Below are 22718 nucleotides of genomic sequence, written 5' to 3' on the forward strand. Positions count from 1 at the left end.
CAGTCCTAATTTAAAGTGTTCTGTCAGAATACATTCACTGATTTTTTGAGTCCAGAAAATATAATTATTATAGACTTGCACCTCTAAGGAACTTTCGATCTAGTTAGGGAGCTATACCAAGAACATATAAAGAGTCAAGTTTTTGGCATAGAAATTATAAGAAAAAAAGGGTTACTACAAGCTGGACTGTTCAGGGAAAGCTTCATGGAAGATTTGTAAAAAAAATACAGGATTTTAAAGAATGTCTTCAGTTTCACAAAATGGGAATAATATATTTGAGGTAAAAGGCTTAGTTTGAACAATGATGCTCAAGTTATCAGTTAGCATAGTCCAGAGTCTGTAGGAACATTACATTAAGACATTGTGTAAATAGGTTGGATGCAGAGTGATGGTAAAATAGTGTGCCTAAATGTGGCTAATTTGAAAATGCATTTTTGTTTTACAGTTTAGTTCTGCTCAGGTTCTTATATTAAATGAAAATAATGATATTTTTGGTAGTTCATGACTCAACTTTCTGTTTAATTATCTGCATCTTTTCAGTTTCAGTTTAACAGCTGGTGTGCTTTCATTTCTAATCTGTTTAGAATAATTTGAAATAAATGGATAAATCTAATACATTGTGAGAACACCAATATATGAATGTCTTCCAAACAAGTCTTCTAAACAGTTTCATTCTCTTTTGTAAGATCACTTTGGATGTATTAGTTGAGATGGGGCACAAGGAGCTGAAGGAGATTGGAATCAATGCTTATGGACATAGACACAAACTAATTAAAGGAGTTGAGAGACTTATCTCTGGGCAACAAGGTATTTCATTTTAAGTCATTGCTATCATCAGTTTAACAGCTTGCACAAAGGCAGCCCTCAACTTAGTAAATGATAATTTTAAAATCTGTAACAGAGAGTCCACTTAATAAGAAGCGTACTGAGTAGGATTCCAGAAACCTGGGATCGAATCTTAAATCTGCCACTGTTAAGCTTCCTGAGCTGCTACCTTTAACTCTGTGAACCTAAGTGAAGTGTCTGGGCCATTGAGAAATGTGGGTGTTGCTTTATCTCTGAAGTTTTTTCCGTTATTTCCATTCACTTATTTCTGAAGTTATTGTAGCTCAAAAATTGTATGGTTCTAAAAGATCTGAAACTTGGATATCTAATATCTTATGGTAATATAATAGGTAATGACTAGGTGTTCAGGCCTGCCCATAAAATAATGTTGTGAATCTCTTTTGTTGTAGCTAAATTCTAAACACTTGCAGTAAAAATATTGGGGAACAAAAGAAAAACAAAAAAAAAATATTGGGGAATAGTAATGTTGCAACTAAAGAAACTTAGCAAAACAAAGTTGAAAAATATTTTATTTCTCTTGAATGTTGATATGTTAGGAAAATGCAAATTGCATTTGTTCAGTAGATATTCACACTTCCTGTATATCAGGTCTTGAGTATAAAAGATGAATTATTTTAGGTGTCAGAACCACATTTTAAGTTCATTGTTAAACTGAGGGAGTGATGTACCCCAGGGTCAGAAACATCCTGTAATTGAAGACCTGGCTGTACAACTGTGGTTAAAGACAAAGCCCCATTAGCAAAACTGAGAGCATTTTTAGGGAAGGATGTATGCTAGCCAGGATAGGTCCATCTCTTGAAGAAGAAAAAAGAGAGCTTTGAAAATCAGGTGATTCAAGCTAAAGAATGTTTTAGACTGGAATTCTGGAATAGAATTGATTAAAGGTAGATGCACTTTACTTGCCTGATAGGAACTGGGGCAGAACATTTAAAATGCGAGATAGTCTTGGATATTTCTAGTATAGAAGACAAAATTTTATGAGATAAAGAAGAGGGAAGATTCATGGCTCCCTAGAATGTTAGTATGAAGAGGAGCTAGAACCCTCAGTTGTGGACTGGCATCATGACTCTACTAGAAAACACTGGATCTGGTAGGATAGCAGTTAAGACTGTTGAAAGGCTCAGGAAACGATGGAAACAGGTACACCGCCTTCAAGTGTCAGGTACGTACCTCCGTGCTGCCTCTGGTCATTCTGTTAACATCCAGCTACAATTTAGTAGGAACATTCATTCCTACATGGAGGAGAAACATCATGACACAGAATGACTCTGTCTGATCTAGCACATCAGGGTCACTTTCCTACATAAAGTTACCACCTTCCTCATTTTCATTTGAAGCCAAGATTCTATACCTGTATTATACCCAATTTGCAAAATGGAACCAGTGGCAAGCTTCTGACACTCTCTCATCTCGCTGACTTAACAGCCTTAGCTATCATTCAGTGCATCAAGTCAGTAGATTACTTTTTCTGGGACTTACCTGGTGGTGCAGTGGTTAATAATCCGCCTGCCAATGCAGGGGACACAGGTTCGAGCCCTGGTCCGGGAAGATCCCACATGCCGCAGAGCAGCTAAACCCTTGCACCACAACTGCTGAGCCTGTACTCTAGAGCCCGTGACCCACAGCTACTGAGCCCGTGCGCAGCAACTGCTGAAGCCCACGCGTCTAGAGTCCATGCTCCACAACAAGAGAAGCCACCACAGTGAGAAGCCCACGCACCGCAACAAAGAGCAACCCCCGCTCGCTGCAACTAGCAAAAGCCTACGCGCAGCAACAAAGACCCAATGCAGCCAAAAATAAATAAATAAATAAATTTATTTTTTAAAAAAATAGATTACTTGTTCTCATCTTTCAGCACTGATAAATGTCTTCTTGAGGCCATTAGAAGATGGCTTAGTCAAGTGTTTGTCACAGACTTTATTCTATTAAGTATTTTTTCTATAAAATACCTTCTCTGTATAGTCTCCATACTTCCTGTAGACATTGTAATTCAGCCATATCTATACATCTTTATTAGAGTTTGGCATGTTGGTGGTAGTACTGTTACTCAGACCAGAACAGTGCTCTTAGTCTCCAGAGGCAAACCGTCATGCATTAACCCAGCAGTAAAGCATCTGAGCCCTAACTCAGAAAACAGTGGAGCTCTGGAGATCTTGTAGAGATTAAAGGAGAGTTGTGTTACAGTTGTAACAAAGAAATTAGAAAATTCTGTTTTAAGATTCCATTTAAAAAGCTTTTGTGAGAGTAAAGATACAAAAATATATATGATTATCTTGACTGTTGACATTCAGAAAATATGACAAATTCATTGCTGAATTAAAGAATCTATCATGGGTTAGAATAAGCATTCCATCGTTAGTAGACTTTATGACTTCTCATTCTTGGATGATTTAAAATTACCTAAGGCCACGCAAGTTTCTTCCTCAATTTTACAAAAAATAAAGGGACCAAATGCTGAAAGGGCTGCCTAGTTAATAAAGGAAATAATTTGAAGAAGAAAACATGTGACAAACAGGAAATAAAGAATAGAAAGATTTTGTGAACTATTCTCACAAAACCCTTATGACTTGTAAGATTAAAAAAAACAGTCATCTAAATGCAGTGTGATATTCTGGTTTGGATCCTGGTAAAGTAAAAGGACATTAGTGGGGAAAACTGGTGAAATCCGAATAAAATCTGAACTTTACTTAATTTTTGACAGGTGTACTATGATTGTGTAAAATGGTAACATTAAGGAAACATTAATGTTCCTGATGGTAATATTAGGAAGTGGAGTGAGAGCACACAGGAACTCTGAGTGCTCTCAGCCTTCCTGTAAATCTAAATTATCCTAAAATAAAAAGTTTTTTAAAATCGGTAGTAAGCATCATAAATTAGGTGGTTGTTTTGGGTTGATGTTTATTGGGGGGTTTTTTGGCAAATATTTTTTTACCTTTAAATTTCATTTGATAGGTCTTAACCCATACTTAACTCTGAACACCTCTGGAAGTGGAACAATTCTCATAGATCTGTCTCCTGATGATAAAGAGTTTCAGTCTGTGGAGGAAGAGGTATGTTCATATACCTTAAATAAATGTTGGTTCAGTAGGCTAAATTTCCCAGAAGTTTCCAGATCTACTTGAACATGTATGTAGCAGGGTTTTTTAATGTCCCTAACTCTTTACCACCTGGAAAACTTCTGAAATCAGCATTTAAAGTACACTATCTCAGTAAACCTTAATTCTAATAACTTGGTTTAGCACTACAATTAATACACAGAATTCTGTTGAAGAAGAGGTTGCTAATACTTTGTTCCTTCATGAAGGCAATTGCAAAGCCCAGTATCTTAGACAAGACCCAGAACATGTGAATGCTACTTATCTAGGAAATTTTTTTCTAGCTTTCTTTCCATAAAACTCTTGGATCCACCAAAATCTTAGAATACTGCCTTGCACTTTGAAGAACATCATACCCTAAATGTGTGAGCTGAGCACAGAGATACAAAGTTGAGTGAGACTTAGTTCTAAAGCTCAGGAAACTCCAACTCTCAATGAAATACAAATTGTGCTTTATTAGAGCAAAACAAATGGGAACAAATAAATCATTGGGGGTTTTTTTGGTATGTGAAGTGGTTGGCTTTGTATGTTTAGCTCACCTATGCATCTGCTTGTTTCTTTTTCTTCCTGTAGTTTGCATTGTATAATTTTCACCTATATGTATTTTTAGATTGATTGTATTAGCTATCTGCTATCCCTCAAAAATAGTACGTGTGAACTTATAGAATTCATTCCCTAAACAACAAAAATGTTAAAAACCCATTTTGTATTCTCAAAAATAGAATCATATGAGTCAAGAACCATGTTCCCTAAATCAAAAAAAAACACAAAAGCTAATGCACGTATATTTGGAATATTTTTCCATCAGATGCAGAGTACAGTCCGAGAGCACAGAGATGGAGGTCATGCAGGTGGAATCTTCAACAGATACAATATTCTCAAGGTAATAAGTTAGTGGAAATAAAGTTTGCTGAGACCATAGTTTTCAAAGCCTGAAGCCATGATTAACTTTCACAAGAATGTAATCTGTCCAGCCCAATAAGTCTTTCACAGGGCATATGGGGATATTTTGGGAAAGAATATGTCCTTGGAAGGTTAAGATCTCCAAATCTCTGTACTAAACACTAGTTCAGCCTCTGTTGAACATATTTAAGTTTAGGGATTGTGCTTTATCTTGGGGTAAAGGTAAATCCTGCAGGTTTAGGACTTTAAATATGTAAACTACTATTAAGGTACTCTGTTGTAACAAAGTTGAATTTTTTTGTGACTCATGGAAGGACTCCCATCTTTATAATTGCACCATGGTTTGTTTGTCCTAACTGTGACTACTCCAGGTTTCTGTGAGTCCCCACATACACCAATTTTTGGTAATTTTAGTAGTACTCCTTGTATACCTTCCATATTTCCAAAAATAGTCTTTAAAAAAAATGTTTTAAAGAGAGTCCTGACTGTTATTGATATCAGTTACTCTTCTCAGGACCTTTTTCAGCTTTGCTAGTTTGTATTGTTGTTGTTGAAGCTATATAGCAACCAAACTGCATACTCTACTTGAGATGCATAGTGATTTTCTATTAACTACATTGGTATATTCTTAATCATTATAAGAGTTAGAGTTATAATTAAAATGTGGCAAGTATCTTTCTAATACCTAAATTTTAAACTCAAAGGTGAACAGTATCAAATCTTTCAGCTGTGTTGTAGTACTGTTTCACAATAATATACTATTATGAGTATACTAATAGATGTCATATTTTAGAATTAGTGAATACTAAAATTATTCATTGAGATTGCTCTGTTCATACTATTTAGAAATAAGATGATATAAAACAAGAACACATTATTCAGGTGAAACGGTTATTCTTCTGGGAGCTGTATTTTATTAGTTCATATCATAGTATGACCTGAGTGACATCTTGAGATTTCTATTCATGGATATATATATAGTAATTTTTAATAAGACAAATAATTACTCCTACTACAGGCAAATTTCAGTCAAGTCCCTTTTGTGTGCAAGCAGTAACAGAATGTGTAGAGGTTTGTTAAGGGTGCAGGCAGGGAAGAGAATATGTGTTTGATTTCCAAAGTTACTGAATTTGGGAGGTATGCTGTTTTCTTCCTCTATAAAGGTATTTTAATGTAATATCTAATAAAAGTTTTTTCATTGATAAAACTTTGTTCCCTTTTATTTTTAAACATTAATGAGCTCTGTTTATGCCAGTTGTGTGCCTTGATTATGTCTGTGATGGTATTTTGAGTTAATTTGAACCAAGACTAAAACCACCAGCTCCCAGATGTGTTCTAGGACCAGCAGGGGGCTGTAGCACCCTTAAATACAGCTAAGAAACAGCACTAGGATTGTAAATTTTGACAGTACTCCTAATGAAACCAGTATCCATCTTTAACTCTTCTCCAGACAAATTTTAGGAATTGGAGGGGTAGGGAGGGATAGAGGGAGTACTAGGTAGGTGTATGTGTTTGTGTGTGTGTGTGTGTGTGTGTGTGTGTGTGTGTGTGTGTGTTTGGTGTGGCTATTTCAATTTTTTTTAACATCTTTATTGGAGTATAATTGCTTTACAATGGTGTGTTAGTTTTTGCTTTATAACAAAGTGAATCAGCTATACATATACGAATATCCCCATATCCCCTCCCTCTTGCGTCTCCCTCCCACCCTCCCTATCCCACCCCTCTAGGTGGTCACAAAGCCCCAAGCTGATCTTGCTGTGCTACGCAGCTGCTTCCCACTAGCTATCTATTTTGCATTTGGTAGTGTATATATGTCCATGCCACTCTCTCACTTCGTCCCAGCTTACCCTTCCCCCTCCCTGTGTCCTCAGTCCATTCTCTACGTCTGCATCTTTATTCCTGTCCTGCCCCTAGGTTCTTCATAACCTTTTTTTTTTTAATTCCATATATATGTGTTAGCATACGGTATTTGTTTTTCTCTTTCTGACTTGCTTCACTCTGTATGACAGACTCCAGGTCCATCCACCTCACTACAAATAACTCAATTGCGTTTCTTTTTATGGCTGAGTAATATTCCATTGTATATATGTGCCACATCTTCTTTATCCATTCCTCTGTCAATGGACTTAGGTTGCTTCCACGTCCTCACTATTGTAAATAGAGCTGCAGTGAACATTGTGGTACATGACTCTTTGAATTATGGTTTTCTCAGGGTATGTGCCCAGTAGTGGGATTGCTGGGTCATATGGTAGTTCTATTTTTAGTTTTTTAAGGGACCTCCATACTGTTCTCCATAGTGGCTGTATCAATTCACATTCCCACCAGCAGTGCAAGAGGGTTCCCTTTTCTCCACACCCTCTCCAGCATTTATTGTTTGTAGATTTTTTGATGATGGCCATTCTGACTTGTGTATTTCAAATATTTTTAATTAAAAACAGATAAAGATGGTACTTTGAGCCAGATAAAGCAGGGGGGAAAGGATAGTATTCTCTTTCTTATACTTCCATACAGAACTCAGCATGTCTGATTTGGAGGTGTTTTAGTAATAATTCTAAAGTAATGAGAATGGAAGTATTTTAATCAATTAACAGTACTCTTGACCTTTACATATAGCTTTTTTCCCCTTTGTAGTTTTTTGATTTCCAAAATGTACCTATATTTCCATTTTTATGGTTGGGTTAAAGTTTTTTAGTTGACTAAAAATAACACATAATTTATATTTCAGAGAAAAGTTTTGCCTTTCTTCTGGCCCTATGTGGCCCATTTTTGGATAAGATTAATTATTATGATGTAGAGATTTTATTTTTCTGGTTTCTTTTTAAAGATTCAGAAAGTTTGTAACAAGAAACTATGGGAAAGATACACTCACAGGAGGAAAGAAGTTTCTGAAGAAAACCACAACCATGCAAATGAAAGAATGCTGTTTCATGGTAAGATTCCTCTCCCCCAACCCTACCACCATCCTCCTCCGCATTTTTTGTCAGGTTTGAAATAATAATGAATCTGTATATTCCTCATGTCATTTTTAAAAAATAAATAGTATTTCTGTAAATCTTTAAATTTATATTTTTTTGTGATTTTTTTTTGGCTGTGTTGGATCTACGTTGCTGTGCATGGGCTTTTCTCCAGTTGCGGCGAGCAGGGTCTACTCTTCGTTGCAGTGCGCGGGCTTCTCATTGCAGTGGCTTCTCTTGTTGAGAAGCACGGGCTCTAGGCATGTGAGCTTCAGTAGTTGTGGCGCATGGGCTCAGTAGTTGTGGCTCACAGGCTCTAGAGCACAGCCTCAGTAGTTGTGGCGCACGGGCTTTGTTGCTCTGTGGCATGTGGGATCTTCCAGACCAGGGATCCAACCCGTGTCCCCTGCATTTGCAGGCGGATTCTTAACCACTGGGCCACCAGGGAAGTCCCTGTATTTTTAACGTCTTTTTTGAGTTTTTATGTTTTACAGTGGGTCGTGTATAAATAGGATTACCATAACAGAAAAAGTGTAGAAATGAGAATGTTGACTATTCATATTTTCCCTTTTATTTTAATATAGTTGATTTTGTGTGATGATTACTCTGAAAAATGGTGTTTTACTTTTAACTGGTTGGGTGAATTAAAGTTAAAATAAGATCTGAAAATTGCCTCAGAAGAATATATGCATCCTGTTCTGACTGATTCTAAGTTTCAAGGCTACATGTAACTTCAGCGAAAAGAGCCACTGTCATTGAACCTATGGAGTTTTCTGAGAACTTTTGTTGAATTGCGAGCACCATTACTTGTCATTCTTGAAATTTCCTGTTTATGTTGCAAGTTGGTAGGTGTTGATGATTGGTGTTTCGTGTTTATAGCAAAGATTAATATAGATATTACTGTAGTGTTTATCAAGTCTTCAGGCACATTATCCATGATCGGTCCAGTCTGTTCCTTCAGTTGGCTTTGATTGCAGAAAATTTTTAGAGACTGGTAAAGTGCTATAAAACACAACATTTAAATTTCACAGTCCCCTGGAAGAATGGCTATAGCAGACTGAATTGGTATATAATATCTAAATGGTACTTCTCATTCCAATACCCTAAAAATCATCATGATAATTTCTTGGCACAGAGCATATTTATTTATGTATTGACTTGATGGTTGTAATGAATAATTTTTTCTGTTTTATAATAGAAATGGTTTTGGGTTTTCCAAATTCAAATAAGTTATTGTATTCTTCAGTATTTCTGTAAAGTGGAATTCAGTGTATTTTCCTGTCCCTTTATGAACAGGGACACTGATCTTGATGGATCAGTTAGTTGTGTTATACTGGCTTTTCCCAACCCCCAGCCTCACTCCACTCCCTGGCCTGGTACCCATGCTTAGTACCTCCTCTCCTTTGGCTAAGCTCCTTCTTGGCACACGTGCAAGGAAGGAGGAGAAAGAAGTCAATATGTAGGGAAAGAAGGAACACACCACATTTACAGTTGAAATCTGGTACTAGCAAGTGATAAAAGGCAGAGAAGTGGAAGGATAGGAGAGAAGAGGTGTAAAGAAGAAAATGAACATGAAAAGATCACTTTGGCCACTTTTGATATCTAGAAAAAGTACACAGATGTGGGCATCATTGCATGACCTAATTGCATTCAGCCTTGCCGTAAGAGGTGAATTATGAGACTCTTGGTCTGGATACGTATGAATTTGGGGCCTGGAATTTGATAACTCCAGCATTGATATTTCAGGTGATCTGTTTGTTTTTCTAGTTGAATCTGTATGTGTCCTTACTTTGGCATCTGAACCGCCACCCTATTAGAAACATTCATTCATATTAGCAATTCTTCTAAAATAACTATTTATTCTAAAGTGGTGAGCTAGCTGACAGTTAACTTGTTAACCCTTGTGTTTTGAATTTGCTTTATTGTGGTGGTGGTGTATATATGTTTAAGAATTTAACTTCTAAGAGGCTTTAGCTTTTGTTCTTTTTCTTCTAAGATAATTTTAAAATGTTATGTATTTGTATGTATTTTAGGGTCTCCCTTTGTGAATGCAATTATTCATAAAGGCTTTGACGAAAGGCATGCCTACATAGGTGGCATGTTTGGAGCTGGGATCTATTTTGCTGAAAACTCTTCCAAAAGCAATCAGTATGTGTATGGAATCGGAGGAGGTACTGGGTGTCCAGTACACAAAGACAGATCTTGTTACATTTGCCACAGGTAAGAGATCACTTGTTCTCGTTTATTTTGATAAGAATCAGATAAGAACTGGTTTCAAATTTGAGAAATTTGGGGGGCACAACATTATCTCGGACAACTTTAGGAATCCAAGCTAGTCATATTTCAGGTTGCTTTTGGTCCTCTCACCAGTTCTAGTAATGGTTAATATTTATTAAATGATCTGTATGGGCCAAGCACAGTTCTACACACTTGACCTATTCAACTCATTCAATCATTAGAGCATATGGTGCTTTTAGAATATGGAATAGAAGATATCACTGGGCATGAAAGAGATTTTATTGTGGACTATTTAAAAATCTAAAAAAAAAAAAATCTAGTATTCAAAGGCTAAAATGGCATTACTTGTTACACCTAATCATTTCATGGCAATGTGTGAGGGAGTCTCTCTTCCAGTGTGATAGTGATCTTAATCCTCAATCTGTGATGTTACTACTCAAAAAGTTACAATAAAATACATCAGCCCCTTTAGAAAGCACATTATCAAAGAACTACTTTGTACTTCTTTCCTACTTTCAGTTACCCTGGTCTAACTCAGTTGTTAAAATCATTCAAATGACTTGGGTCTAATTGATAAAATCCTTATAGATAAATAAATTATCTTTCACCATTTGAAAAATCAAGTAAGATTAATTACTGAGGTTTATTCTATAGTTAGGACACTGCTTATAAAGACCTAGAACAGTAACTATCAAACATGAGCAAGCTCAGAATCACCTAGACAGCTAGTAAAAACAAAGATTCCGGTGCCATGCGTCCTGAGTTGTTGATTTAGTAGGTGGAGCCCTAGAACTTGAATTTCTGCCAGTTTCTACCAAGTTCCTAGCTGATGCTGAAGCTTCTGATCACTGATGTAGAAACCCTGGAGCAGTAGTTCTCAGCTTTGGCAGCACATTGGAGTTACCTAAGGGGCTTTAAAAACTAACGCCTGTGTCCCACCCTCAAGAGATTCTCACTTAATTGGTCTGGGTCTGGTCTGTGCATGGGATTTTTAAAACCTTCCCAGCTGACATTGAAAGGTTACCAAGGGTAAAGGACTGTAGTCCTGAAGGGAAACAAAGACTGTTTATGTTTTGTTCTTGTTGTTTGCCCCCCTAAATTTAGACTCACATAGGTATCTACAGTCAGTCCTCTTGGGTGTGACCTCCCACCCATTTCTATTTTAGATCATAAGTTGGAATGGTTAGGAGGCTTGTAATTTCTTGAGATTCTGTAAATTGAACATTGCTACTTTTACTTGTCATATATTATCTGGAGGCTAAATAGTTCTGATTATTAGTATTAGTAGTAAGCATTGTTCGAGTACCTCTTCTCAGCTGTCTTTGGAGTAGAATGCTTGTATGTCTGGAAATAAGTTTATTTATTAACTTAAGATTTCTGTATGCTGGATTATCATGGGACTGATTGTGACTATAATAGAAAATCTATTAGAAACGCTAAGAAGGGCTTCCCTGGTGGCACAGTGGTTAAGAATCCGCCTGCCAATGCAGAGGACACGGGTTTGAGCCCTGGTCCGGGAAGATCCCACATGCCACGGAGCATCTAAGCCCATGCACCACAACTACTGAGCCTGCTCTCTAGAGCCCACAAGCCACAACTACCGAAGCCCATGCACCTAGAGCCTGTGCTCCACAACAAGAGAAGCCACCTTAACGAGAGGCCTGCGCACCGCAACGAAGAGTAACCCCCGCTCTCTGCAACTAAAAAGAAAGCCCATGTGCAGCAATGAAGACCCAAAGCAGCCATAAATATATATATAGAAAGAAAGAAAGAAACGCTAAGAAGGTTTCCATAGGGCATATTTAGAATAAAAAGTACATAGCCCGTCTTCTTTGGAGACAGAATCATCAATTAGTCCACCAAATCTCCTCTTCTCCTATATAGAAAAAAGGAAATTAGAGAAACAATGAAGTAATAAAAAGTTCATTGGATCTAAGGAAGGCCAATCATATGCCTGTGGGGAGTGGGAAAGTAATACTTAAAACTTCTGGTGAGGGAAGACCTATTTGAAGATGTGACATTTCAGCTGAAACTTGAAAAATGAATATTAGCCAGTAGAAGAGTGGTAGAATACATATCATTCTAGATGATAGAGGAGACAGTATGTCTGATGGCCATAGGGCAAGAAAGTTTGGCCTGTGGGAAGAAAAACTAATGCTCCTGGGCATAATGAACACAGAGTAAAATTCAAGAATTTAGAGCCACTGAAAGGAATTTGGATTTTCTTCTAGGCACAGTGAGTAGCCTCTAAAAGGTTTTAAGCAGAAAAGCGATGCGATCTGATTTATGGTTTTTGTTGTTTGTTGGTTTTTTTTCCCTAAATCACTGATTGCTTGGATGGAAAATAATTTAGACAAGAATTAGAGGGCTTCCCTGGTGGCGCAGTGGTTGAGAGTCCGCCTGCCGATGCAGGGGACGCGGGTTCGTTCCCCGGTCCGGGAAGATCCCACGTGCCACGGAGCAGCTGGGCCCGTGAGCCATGGCCGCTGGGCCTGCACATCCAGAGCCTGTGCTCCGCAACGGGAGAGGCCACAACAGTGAGAGGCCCGCGAACCGCAAAAAAAATAGAATTACAGTAGAAACAGAAAGACTAGTTCAAAGGCCATTGTTACAGTCCAGGTGAAAATTCAAAGGCCATTGTTACAGTCCAGGTGAAAATTCAAAGGCCATTGTTACAGTCCAGGTGAAAATTCAAAGGCCATTGTTACAGTCCAGGTGAAAATTTTGGTGATTTGGACTCAATAGTGACAGTAGAGTTAAGAGAAGAGAATGGATTTCAATACATTTTGAAAGTGGAATCCACGGGACTTACCTGGGTAAATGTTCAACTTTGTAAGGCACTTCATGGAAGCCCCTTAAAACCTCCTCCTCCTTCCCACTTGGGCTATGATTTGTGCTTTTGCTGGGATACAAACAGGATGGCAGAGTCTATATCACTTTAAGATTATTACAATCGCTATAAGATATCATTTTATAGTTAAAATAAGGATTAATTAAAGTGACAAATTCTTTCATTAGTGAGAGTAGTAGAAGACATTCTTACAAAGTTCTTTAAAGGGTAAAATGATAGAAACAATCATAAGTGTTCATGTATAAATGCATTAAAAAGCTATGTAGTGTACATAAATAAAATTGTCACGTACGACTTGTCTTCAGGGAGATCTTTTCCTTTTCACATGTTATAGGCAGCTGCTCTTTTGCCGGGTAACCTTGGGAAAGTCTTTCCTGCAGTTCAGTGCAATGAAAATGGCACATTCTCCTCCAGGACATCACTCAGTCACTGGTCGACCCAGTGTAAATGGACTAGCATTAGCTGAATATGTAATTTACAGAGGAGAACAGGTAATTCAGTTTTATTTGCTCATCTTCAAAAATGCTTTAGAGCCATACTTTAACCTCTTACTAATCTTTTAAATTGACAAGGCATATTGCCTTAAGAGCTGGATTTCTTTTTAACTCATATTTGGAAATTATTTCAGACTTAAAGAAAAATTGCAAAAATAATAAAGAGAATTCCCTTATAACCTTTACCCAGATCTTCCAAATGTTAACATTTTAGCATTCTCTCTTTCTCCTTTATCATGCTCTCCCTACTGTATGTGTGTATACTTTTTTTTTTTCTGAGCTGCTTGGAAGTAGGTAATAGGCATCTTTCTTTACCCTTATATTCTTCAGTGTGTATTTCCTAAAAACAAGGACATTCCCTTAAAATTGTCAAAATCAGGAAAATATCATTAATGTAATATATCTAACCTACAGACCTTATTCAGATTTTGTCAACCATACTTTTTTTTTTTAGCTTCTGTAAAATATAATTAGCATCCTATATTTAATAGATAACCTCTCTGTAGCAAAGAAATGTATCATTCCCTCTTGCTCTTAGTGACATAGATCCAGTCAAAAGCATCTCTAGAGTGTTGTGTACTGGGGATATGTATCAGGATCACCTCAGTTATTAAAAACAAACGCATGCTTAATACTCATCCTAGACCTGCTGATTGAGAGTCTAAGGGATTGGAGTCAAGGTAAGGCTGTTTTGGGAAAATGCCCTTTGATGATTCTGATCCACAGCACTAATTTAGAACCTCTTCCCTAGGAATCCTTATAATAAGTCTCCTTTCAAAAAATTTGTTTACCAATATTTGAATTAATCTTTCTCTTCTAGGCTTATCCTGAATATTTAATTACTTACCAGATTGTAAGGCCTGAAGGTATGGTTGATGGATAAATAGTTGTTTTAGGAAACTAGCAACACTGAACCTAAAATCATCTAAGCAGCTGGTGGCCTCGTAAGTTTTACTCCTTTGCTGAGAAAAATCATCTTGTCCACAAGCCTGTGGCAAAAGGTTAAAAATGTGAAAGGATTTTAACATTCTGACTTGATAAAGCTTTAATAATGTACAGTGTTTTCTAAATATTTCCTGTTTTTCAGCACTTTAACAGATGCCATTCCAGGTTAAACTGGGTTTGTCTGTACTAAATTATAAACAGAGTTAACTTGAATCTTTTATACGTTATACATTGATTCTAACAGAAACTGTAATTCCCCTCAACAGAACTCATTTTACTAATATAGTACTGTGTTCTTTAAAACACAGCATTTACACTGAATACAGTTTCATTTGTAAAACTGTAAATAAGAGCTTTTGTACTAGCCCCATATTTATTTACATTGCTTTGTAATATAAATCTACTGTTTTAGAACTGCAGCGGTTTACAGATTTTTTTCATATGTACTGCTCATCTGTACTTCATCTTGCATCATCATGATTGAATGATCTTTTACCTTTGATTCCAGAGGCTATGTTGAGTCGTTAGCAGAGACCTTGTCACTTGGGAAGGATTGATTCATCAGATTTAATTCGCTGATGGAAGCATTTATGTCTCATTAGAAGTCTTTCCCATTTAAGAGCTTGTTTCATAAATACTCTGGGAGTTTAATTTGTGATAACTTTGTATGTATAACACACATTCCAAAGAGCTCTAACTATGATGGTCCTGATTATTAAAGACACTTCTTTACTAGCCTCAAACTCTGGGTTTCACATTGGAAAATTTTCTCATGTCATTTTGTGAAAATTAGAGCAAGAGCTTCTATTTTTTAGAGAGGCTAAATCCTGCCACTGAACAATTATAGTGTTCTTTTCATGGAATGTAAATAGGAAGTTGAATTTTCAGATGTGGGAAGGGTAATCCTGAAATTTTTCCAGCCTGTTCTAATTAGCTTAAATCTAAAGGGAAAAAAATAGCAGATGGGAGTGGGTAGTTTTTTCTCTGAAGTTATTTTTCTCCTGTTCTTTTTCTTTGGCCTTACTGTTTTACTTATAGCCAGTCTGTACACCATAGGTAAGCTCAACCCAAAACCATGAAATGTAGGTGTCCCAGTTCTCTCCTGGCCTCCTGAATAGGCAGGTGCAGTGAAATGGGTGCTTCCGCTCCTGGGTTGCCTCATCATGACGTGGTACACCCACTTGGAAATAACGCTTTGTTTATGCACCACCTGGTGACCAGGCTCGTTGGGCAGCTGTGGAGGGGAATGCTATCCCATAAAATGCCATTCCTATTTTTTAACATAAAACTATCTTTTCCATGAAATATGCTAAAGCATCTTGGTACAGAGACATGAGTTACAGCTTGGCAGTCTGTTTGTTGACTGTAGTTCTCTCAGAAGTCAAGGCAAGATTGTTACCTATTAAATCTTTGTTAATGAGGCTGTTCCCCTTCACTCTCTGTACCAGTTCACATTTGTTTTACATTTTATTCGGTCTCTAAATTAACTGGGCTTTTGCAGTAACTTGTACATAAAGTGCTAGAAAATCATGTTTCTTGTCTTGAGTAAGAGTTAATCACAGTAAATGTATTGCATATCTGGAGTTGTGTTTCTATGATGTAAATTGTGATCATTTAAGAGGTCAATTCCTGACCATGAAGTGCTTTATACAGCTCTCTAATAATGGCAGATATCCTAACGTCATTCTTGGAACACAAATGGAGTATGCCAAATTTTATGTAATTTTTCAGGTTCTGGAAGCTAGGTTTTATAATTAGAAGATAATGAGATGAGTTAATGGAGTTTATATTTACATACCTTATCTCTCAACATTTAGCCCATATTGCTCACCCTATGAGTGACTCTGGAATTGCTTATCATGTAAAATCATCATGGTCTATGAGTTTACGATATTGCAGCCTGTGTTGTTTCATCTAATCCATTGCTTAATTAGTGTGTTGCTTTTCTATGAATGATTATATTGTGGTTAATATGTTAGCATGGCAATATTTCAGATAGCTTTTTGTTAGGAGCTTGGGGGGTGGTTGGGGGTGACTGGGGATTTCTTTGAAGTTTTTGCATGGAATACCTTACTTTATTGATGATGGAATTGCTTTTTCTTTTGTCTTGTGATTTTTTTTTAAGAGATTTAAATTTTTGTGTGAGTAGTACTATTATATCCATCTTGAGTGTCTTACTTGTATCACATTCCATACCCTCATTTAATTCTTAATAAACTGTTCACTTGTTTTTCTGGGTAGCATGGTAATTACTGGAATAGCATAAATGTGTTGTTGAATGGTCTTTGAGAAAATGGATTAAGATTACAATAAACCACAATTTCAGGAAAATAATGTAGTTCTGAGTCTAATAGTGATAAAGACTGCAGTTTAAAATCTGAAATACTGAATGTCGTGACCATACCTGCTCAGATGCTTTAAGATGAAAGTAGCTGTCAGACACTTTTAGACATTTAGTCTGTCCTACACAAGTTTTGGCAAACCTTAAAGCTGTTTCCTGGGAAATCTATCTCTTTTTTTTTGGCCACACCACACAGTTTGCAGGGTTTTAGTTCCCCGACCAGGGATCAAACCCGGGCCCTCGGCAATGAGAGCTTGGAGTCCTGACCGCTGGACCGCCAGGGAATTCCCCTGGGAAATCTATCTTAACTTATAAAGAGGAATAAGAATATATTTTTATATTCCGTGTCATAGAAAATTTCTTTATAACTTTACAAATCTTAAAGTTAGTAGTATTTAGTATTCTTAAAAGAAAGTATAGTAAGATAAATGTATTTTAGGTTTCAATATGCTAAGTGTCTGTGTGTGTGATCAGGTCCCTGCTTACCATAATAGGAGAATGATGGTGCAAATAATCCATAAGTCATTTGGCTTTGAAATATTTTTCAGCAGCTTTATCTTACTGCTTGATTTGGTATAATATTAAAGTGTTCGCTTGCTAGTTCCTAAGCATGCATGCCATTGTATGATGTGATCCAGTTGTTTGCAGGGTGATGAGGAGAGAAAACTTGCAAATAAATTTCCCTAAGCTTTTGTGATTAGTATTCCTGACTGGCCCTTTACCTACTGTCCTGTCCTATCAGAGGACTAGAGTAACAGAGGAAGCAAGTGGTCATATACATTCTTCACCAGGAGAACTGCCAGATTTGTGTAGAGTTAGACTGTAATGTGGCCTTTTCGCTATCTGCTGAATCTCTATCCGCCTCCTCCTTTTCATGCTTACTAGCTGAGGAAGACTGACATAAAATACTTAATGATACCTTCTTAGAAGGTTCTTGCTCTCCATATACAAGCCACCATTGTCAGAAGTGTCTTCTCCACTTTGTTATTCACCCACAGTAGTCATCATCATCACAAAAATCTGCACAAAGCCCCTCAGATGGTCTGCCAATACACTGTGGAGCGGTGCTACGCAAAAGTGGCCTGCAGGTGGGGCTGGTCTGCAACCTATTTGTTACCAGCCCGTGGAGAGATGAAAACAAAAATTGAGAGGAAACTTTTATAGCAGTTTGACATTGATGCAATGTTTTAAATTTCTTTTTTCTTCTTTTTTTAAGGCCGTGCCGTGCAGCATGTGGGATCTTAGTTCCCCAACCAGGGATCAAACCCATGCCCCCTGCATTGGGAGCATGGAGTTTTAACCACCGGCCTGGCAGGGAAGTCCTCTTAAATTTCTTTAACTAAAATATTGGTCTGCAACAAATTGGAAATTAAGAGGAAAACAGAAACAGTAGTCCCTCACAGATAATTTGAAAGGTAGAAGAAAGATATGTTTTTTTTACCACTAGACCCATCACTTAGCACAGGCTGACACATAGTAATTCCTCAGTAAATTTTTGTTGAGTGAATAGTGATTAAGTGATTGGGCTCTAGATGGATCTGGATTTGAATTTTACCTTATCCCACACCAGTTTTACAGCCTTGAACATATTACATAACCTTTATAAGCCTTACAATACTTATCTCATAGGTTTGTTGAGGGAACTAAATGATCTTCTGTATGTGCCACTAAGTGCTGTACTTGGCAAAAACTGGTTATTGTAATTATATTATTATTTCCCTGAATCCCCAGGACCAGTGGTTGAGTTTTCTCACTTGTCATGGAGATATAGAACATAGAATTTTAAAACAGCAAAATTTATTTGCCACTGGACTGCTCCCTTTGTTCCAATGAAACCTTAAGAAGCTCAAATATGAGGTATGTATGTCCCTAGGAGGCTGAGGATCTCAGTTTGAAAAAGACTAACAAAAGCACATAGACATTATGGCAACCTGGTTGGGGAAGGAAGACATACCCATAACCCAAGCCTGCATCATATTCCTACAGTACAGAAGAAACAAACTCCACTCAAATGAACTCATGATCAAAAGTCCAAAACAATCCACTGTGAGCATAAGTCAGTAGACACAACCTTAGAGCTTTAGCACCCTCACAAACTTAATGTAGGATGATAACTATGGAATAAGAATATTTAAAATGATTGGCTGGGGGAGGAAAGCATAAAAACCATTAGAAAAGATGACACTGGAAAAGGCAAAGTAGATTTGAAAAGCTAACTCTTTTGGGGAACTAAAAAAATGTATAGTTAATGAAATTAAGAGCCCCGTGGACAGATTAAACCACAGATTGGGCATATATGAGGAGAGAATTGGTGAACTAGAAGATAAATCAGGAAAATACCCTGGTTATAGCAGAGGAAGGGATGGGAAATAGGAAAAGGCTAAGAAACATGGAGAATAGAATGAGAAGATCCAACATAAAGAATAGGGGAAGGAAGATATTTGGAGATTTTTCCAGAATTTTAAAGGAGGTATGGATCCTCAAGTTAAGAAAGTGTAACAAATATCTAGGAGAGTGAATAAAAACAAGTCTGTTTCTAGACATATAGTACAACTACAAAAGAAAAGAGAAAAATCTAAAAGGGACTAAGAAGAAAAGTTACCTGCAAAGGAATAACTACGCTGGTAGCAGGCTTTTCAATGGCAGCAATATAGGCCAGAAGACAATAAAATAAGTTGTAAGTGTTGAAAAGAATTGATGTTAAAAAAAAAAAGAAAAAAGGATGTTAGCCTTGAAATCTATACAGAGACAAATTAGCATTCAAATGAGAGGGTGAAAAACACATTTTCAGATTTTCCTGAAAGAACTCATAGGATTTATTCCAGAAAGAAGGCAGTTGAATCCAAAAGGAAGGAGTGGACTGCAAGAAGCGTGGTGAACAAAGGAATTGGTAAACGTGTTGGTAAACAGACTGAAATTATACTCGTGTAAAAAAAAGAGTAAGTACTAACTCATAAGGAATCATCTTCAAGATACAATAAATGAAAAAAGAGGTTGATGACTATGTATGATTTGGTACTCTATTTGTATAAAACAGGAAAAAGTACAATATACATTTGCTTCTTTATGCGTAAAACACCTCCGGGATACACACAAACTATTGGGAGGACACCTAGGTGCCAGGGTACAGAGGTGTTGAAGAGACTTTTCACTGTATAGTCTTTTATTCCTTTTGAATTTTATAGCAGGACTATTTTTTTATATTTATTTATTTATTTTTGGCTGCATTGAGTCTTCGTTGCTGTGTGCAGGCTTTCTCTAGTTGCGGCGGGCAGGGGCTACTCTTTGTTGTGGTGCACAGGCTTCTCATTGTGGTGGCTTCTCTTGTTGCGGAGCACGGGCTCTAGGTGCGCAGGCTTCAGTAGTTGTGGCTCACGGGCTCTAGAGCAGAGGCTCATTAGTTGCGGTACATGGGCTTAGTTGCTCCATGGCATGTGGGATCTTCTCGGACCAGGGCTCGAACCGTGTCCCCTGCATTGGCAGTTGGATTCTTAACCACTGAACCACCAGGGAAGTCCCTAGCAGGACTATTTTATCTATTTAAACAAAACTATAATAAAATAAGCATTGTCTATAAAAATACCGTAGGAGTAATAAATAGATAATGAGATTTTAAAAACAAGGTGGAATTTAAAGTACTACTTGACAATAATGTGGGAGATAGGAGAAACTTTAAAAGTGTTGAAGAGCTTCAGAGTTTATGCATATTAAAATTTTAAGAATAATCACTAAAGGAGTAGAAATAGAACTGTAAAGATGAAAAAAGGTAAAAGAACACTCCAGCAAAAGTGGGGATCAGAGGTGACTCATGTACTTTTTTTCTCCCAAAAGGTATGAAAGAATCCTAAACAAGTCGGAAATTATCTGTAAAGGGGTAAGAACAGGCTGGACATTCCTGGAATGGTGGGGGCGGGGGCGTCAACGAGAGGACCAGACGTCAAGAATAGCATTAAGGCGCCAGTAAATAAGTGTAGTAATATTGGTGTAGGGATGGATTCATCTGACCAACTGAACAGAGTATAAATGGGATTTTTATATACACCAGAGGTAGCACTACAGATCATGTGGGAAGAAGGAGCTGTTCAATAAATTGTCAGGAAACAACTGGTTATGCATATGGGAAAAATTTGTATATCTGGATGCATACACAAAAATCACTTCCAGATGGATTTTATATGGGACTTAATATGAAAATCAAAAAAAAATTTTTTTTTTGAAAATCAAAATATTTTAAATGTTAAGAAAATACAGAAGAAGACTTTCTGATTTGGGGATAAGAAAGAGCTTTTAACTGAGCTTCAAAGAACACTTAACCCTAAAAGAAAAGATTGGTAAATTTGTATTAAAATTAAGAACATCTGTTCATCAAACGACCTTTGTAAAGAAAGTAAAGAGGCAGGTCACAAAGTGGGAGAAAATATTTGCAACACATTTAAAGGGCAAAGGATTCATATCCAGGATATATTAAACTAAGGGGGGAAATGAGTAAAAAAATAAACAGGCATTTCTCAAAATGGGAGACCCCAGTGACCACTAAGCATTCCAAAAAATGCTCAGCCGTATTGGTAATCAGGGAAATTCAAATTAGGTAACATGGTAATACCATTTTACACCTGCTGGAATTGACAAAAGTAAAAAACTTGAGACAATGCAAACTATTAGAGGATGTGGATCTCTTACACATTGCTGTGGGTCTAAGTGCTTTGGAAAACAATTTGACATTACCAGTAAAATGAAAGAGCCTAATTCTGGGTATATAAAGAGGAAGCAATAAAAGCAATGAAAATAATGTCACGTAGAAACAAAATAGGACTGGCACAAATAGGATACTATATGCTATTCTTGGATAGAAAAGTTCAATATTATAATGATTTTGGTTCTCCTGAAGTAAGTATATAAATTTGCCATGACCTAGTAACATACTGGATTGACATATACACACTACTATACATAAAATAGATAACTAATAAGAACCTACTGTACAGCACAGGGAACTCTACTCAGTACTCTGTAATGACCTATATGGCAATAGAATCTAAAAAAGAGTGGATATATGTATATGTATAACTGATTCACTTTGCTGTACAGCAGAAACTAACACAACTTTGTAAATCAACCATACTCCAATAAAAATTAATTTAAACAAAAAATACCAACCCTTTTGAGGGAAGAGGTGGGAACCTATGCAAACTGATTCTAAAGCTACTGTGGAAAAATAGATATACAAGGATTCTTATAAAAAGTTTCTGAGAAAAAAGTACTGAAGGGCTGCTAGCCATATCACATATTAAAAAATTTTTTTTTAACTATTAAACAGTAATACTGGCACATAAGCTAATTACTGGAATGGAATAGGGAGTCCAGAAATGGTCTCAGATCTACGGTAGGAAAGGTAGGATATTATGAAACTGTGGGGAAGATAATGGTCTTGCAACAACTGAGGAGCCATCAGGACAAAATAAAGTTGGACCCTTGTTTCATGCATCAGAATACTTCAGTTGAGTCAAGTATGTAATGATAGAAAGTGAAACTACAAAATTACAAGAAGAAAAACAGAACAATGTTACCAATATTGGTATAGCAAAGACCTTTCTGATTATAACAAAACCCAGAAGCTTCGAACAGAGATTGATAAATCCAACTTCACACAAGTTTTGTCTGCAAAGTTAAAAATGGCAAACTGTAAGGAATATTTGCAGCATGTAAACGAAGAATTTAATTTTTTTAACATTAAAAGCTCTTCAGAATCAGGAATCAAAACACCAACAACCCAATAGAAGATGAGCAGTATACAGAGAAGGAAATTTTTTAAAACGGCATTTAAAGAGGAGAAATGCAGCTTAACTATGTACCGTGGTGCCATTTTCCGCTTCTCCTCCTAAAAGAAAAGATGGAGTGATATTCAGAATATTTAACAGCCAGACACTGACCAGGCAGAAGAGACTGAAGACCGCCTCTTCTGCCTGCTGTTAACCCTTTAGTTGAGGGATGGTGGGAGATTGTGGGGGAAGTAGGGCCTCTGGGCTGTCTCGGAGGCTCTAGATAGCAGGG

General features: G+C 36.9%; 1 protein-coding gene across 3 annotated transcripts in view; it reads left to right on the forward strand.

The window, feature by feature from the left end:
- Nucleotides 1–20771, forward strand: part of TNKS2 (tankyrase 2) — a 67203-nt gene extending 46432 nt beyond the window's left edge. For 2 of the 3 annotated variants that reach the window (XM_060125397.1, XM_060125398.1), the window contains 7 exons: nucleotides 687–807; nucleotides 3799–3896; nucleotides 4750–4824; nucleotides 7669–7774; nucleotides 9832–10018; nucleotides 13222–13378; nucleotides 14202–19675. In XM_060125397.1, the coding sequence (XP_059981380.1) occupies nucleotides 687–807; nucleotides 3799–3896; nucleotides 4750–4824; nucleotides 7669–7774; nucleotides 9832–10018; nucleotides 13222–13378; nucleotides 14202–14264 (807 nt within the window). In that variant the 3' untranslated portion in view covers nucleotides 14265–19675. Of the gene's footprint in view, nucleotides 1–686; nucleotides 808–3798; nucleotides 3897–4749; nucleotides 4825–7668; nucleotides 7775–9831; nucleotides 10019–13221; nucleotides 13379–14201; nucleotides 19676–20498 lie in introns of those variants that run through there. The other variant, XM_060125399.1, reaches the window with a different exon arrangement.
- The last annotated feature ends 1947 nt before the right edge of the window (nucleotides 20772–22718 follow it).

The sequence above is a fragment of the Lagenorhynchus albirostris genome, chromosome 16 (assembly GCF_949774975.1).
Source record: "Lagenorhynchus albirostris chromosome 16, mLagAlb1.1, whole genome shotgun sequence".
Taxonomy (NCBI): Eukaryota; Metazoa; Chordata; class Mammalia; order Artiodactyla; family Delphinidae; genus Lagenorhynchus; species Lagenorhynchus albirostris.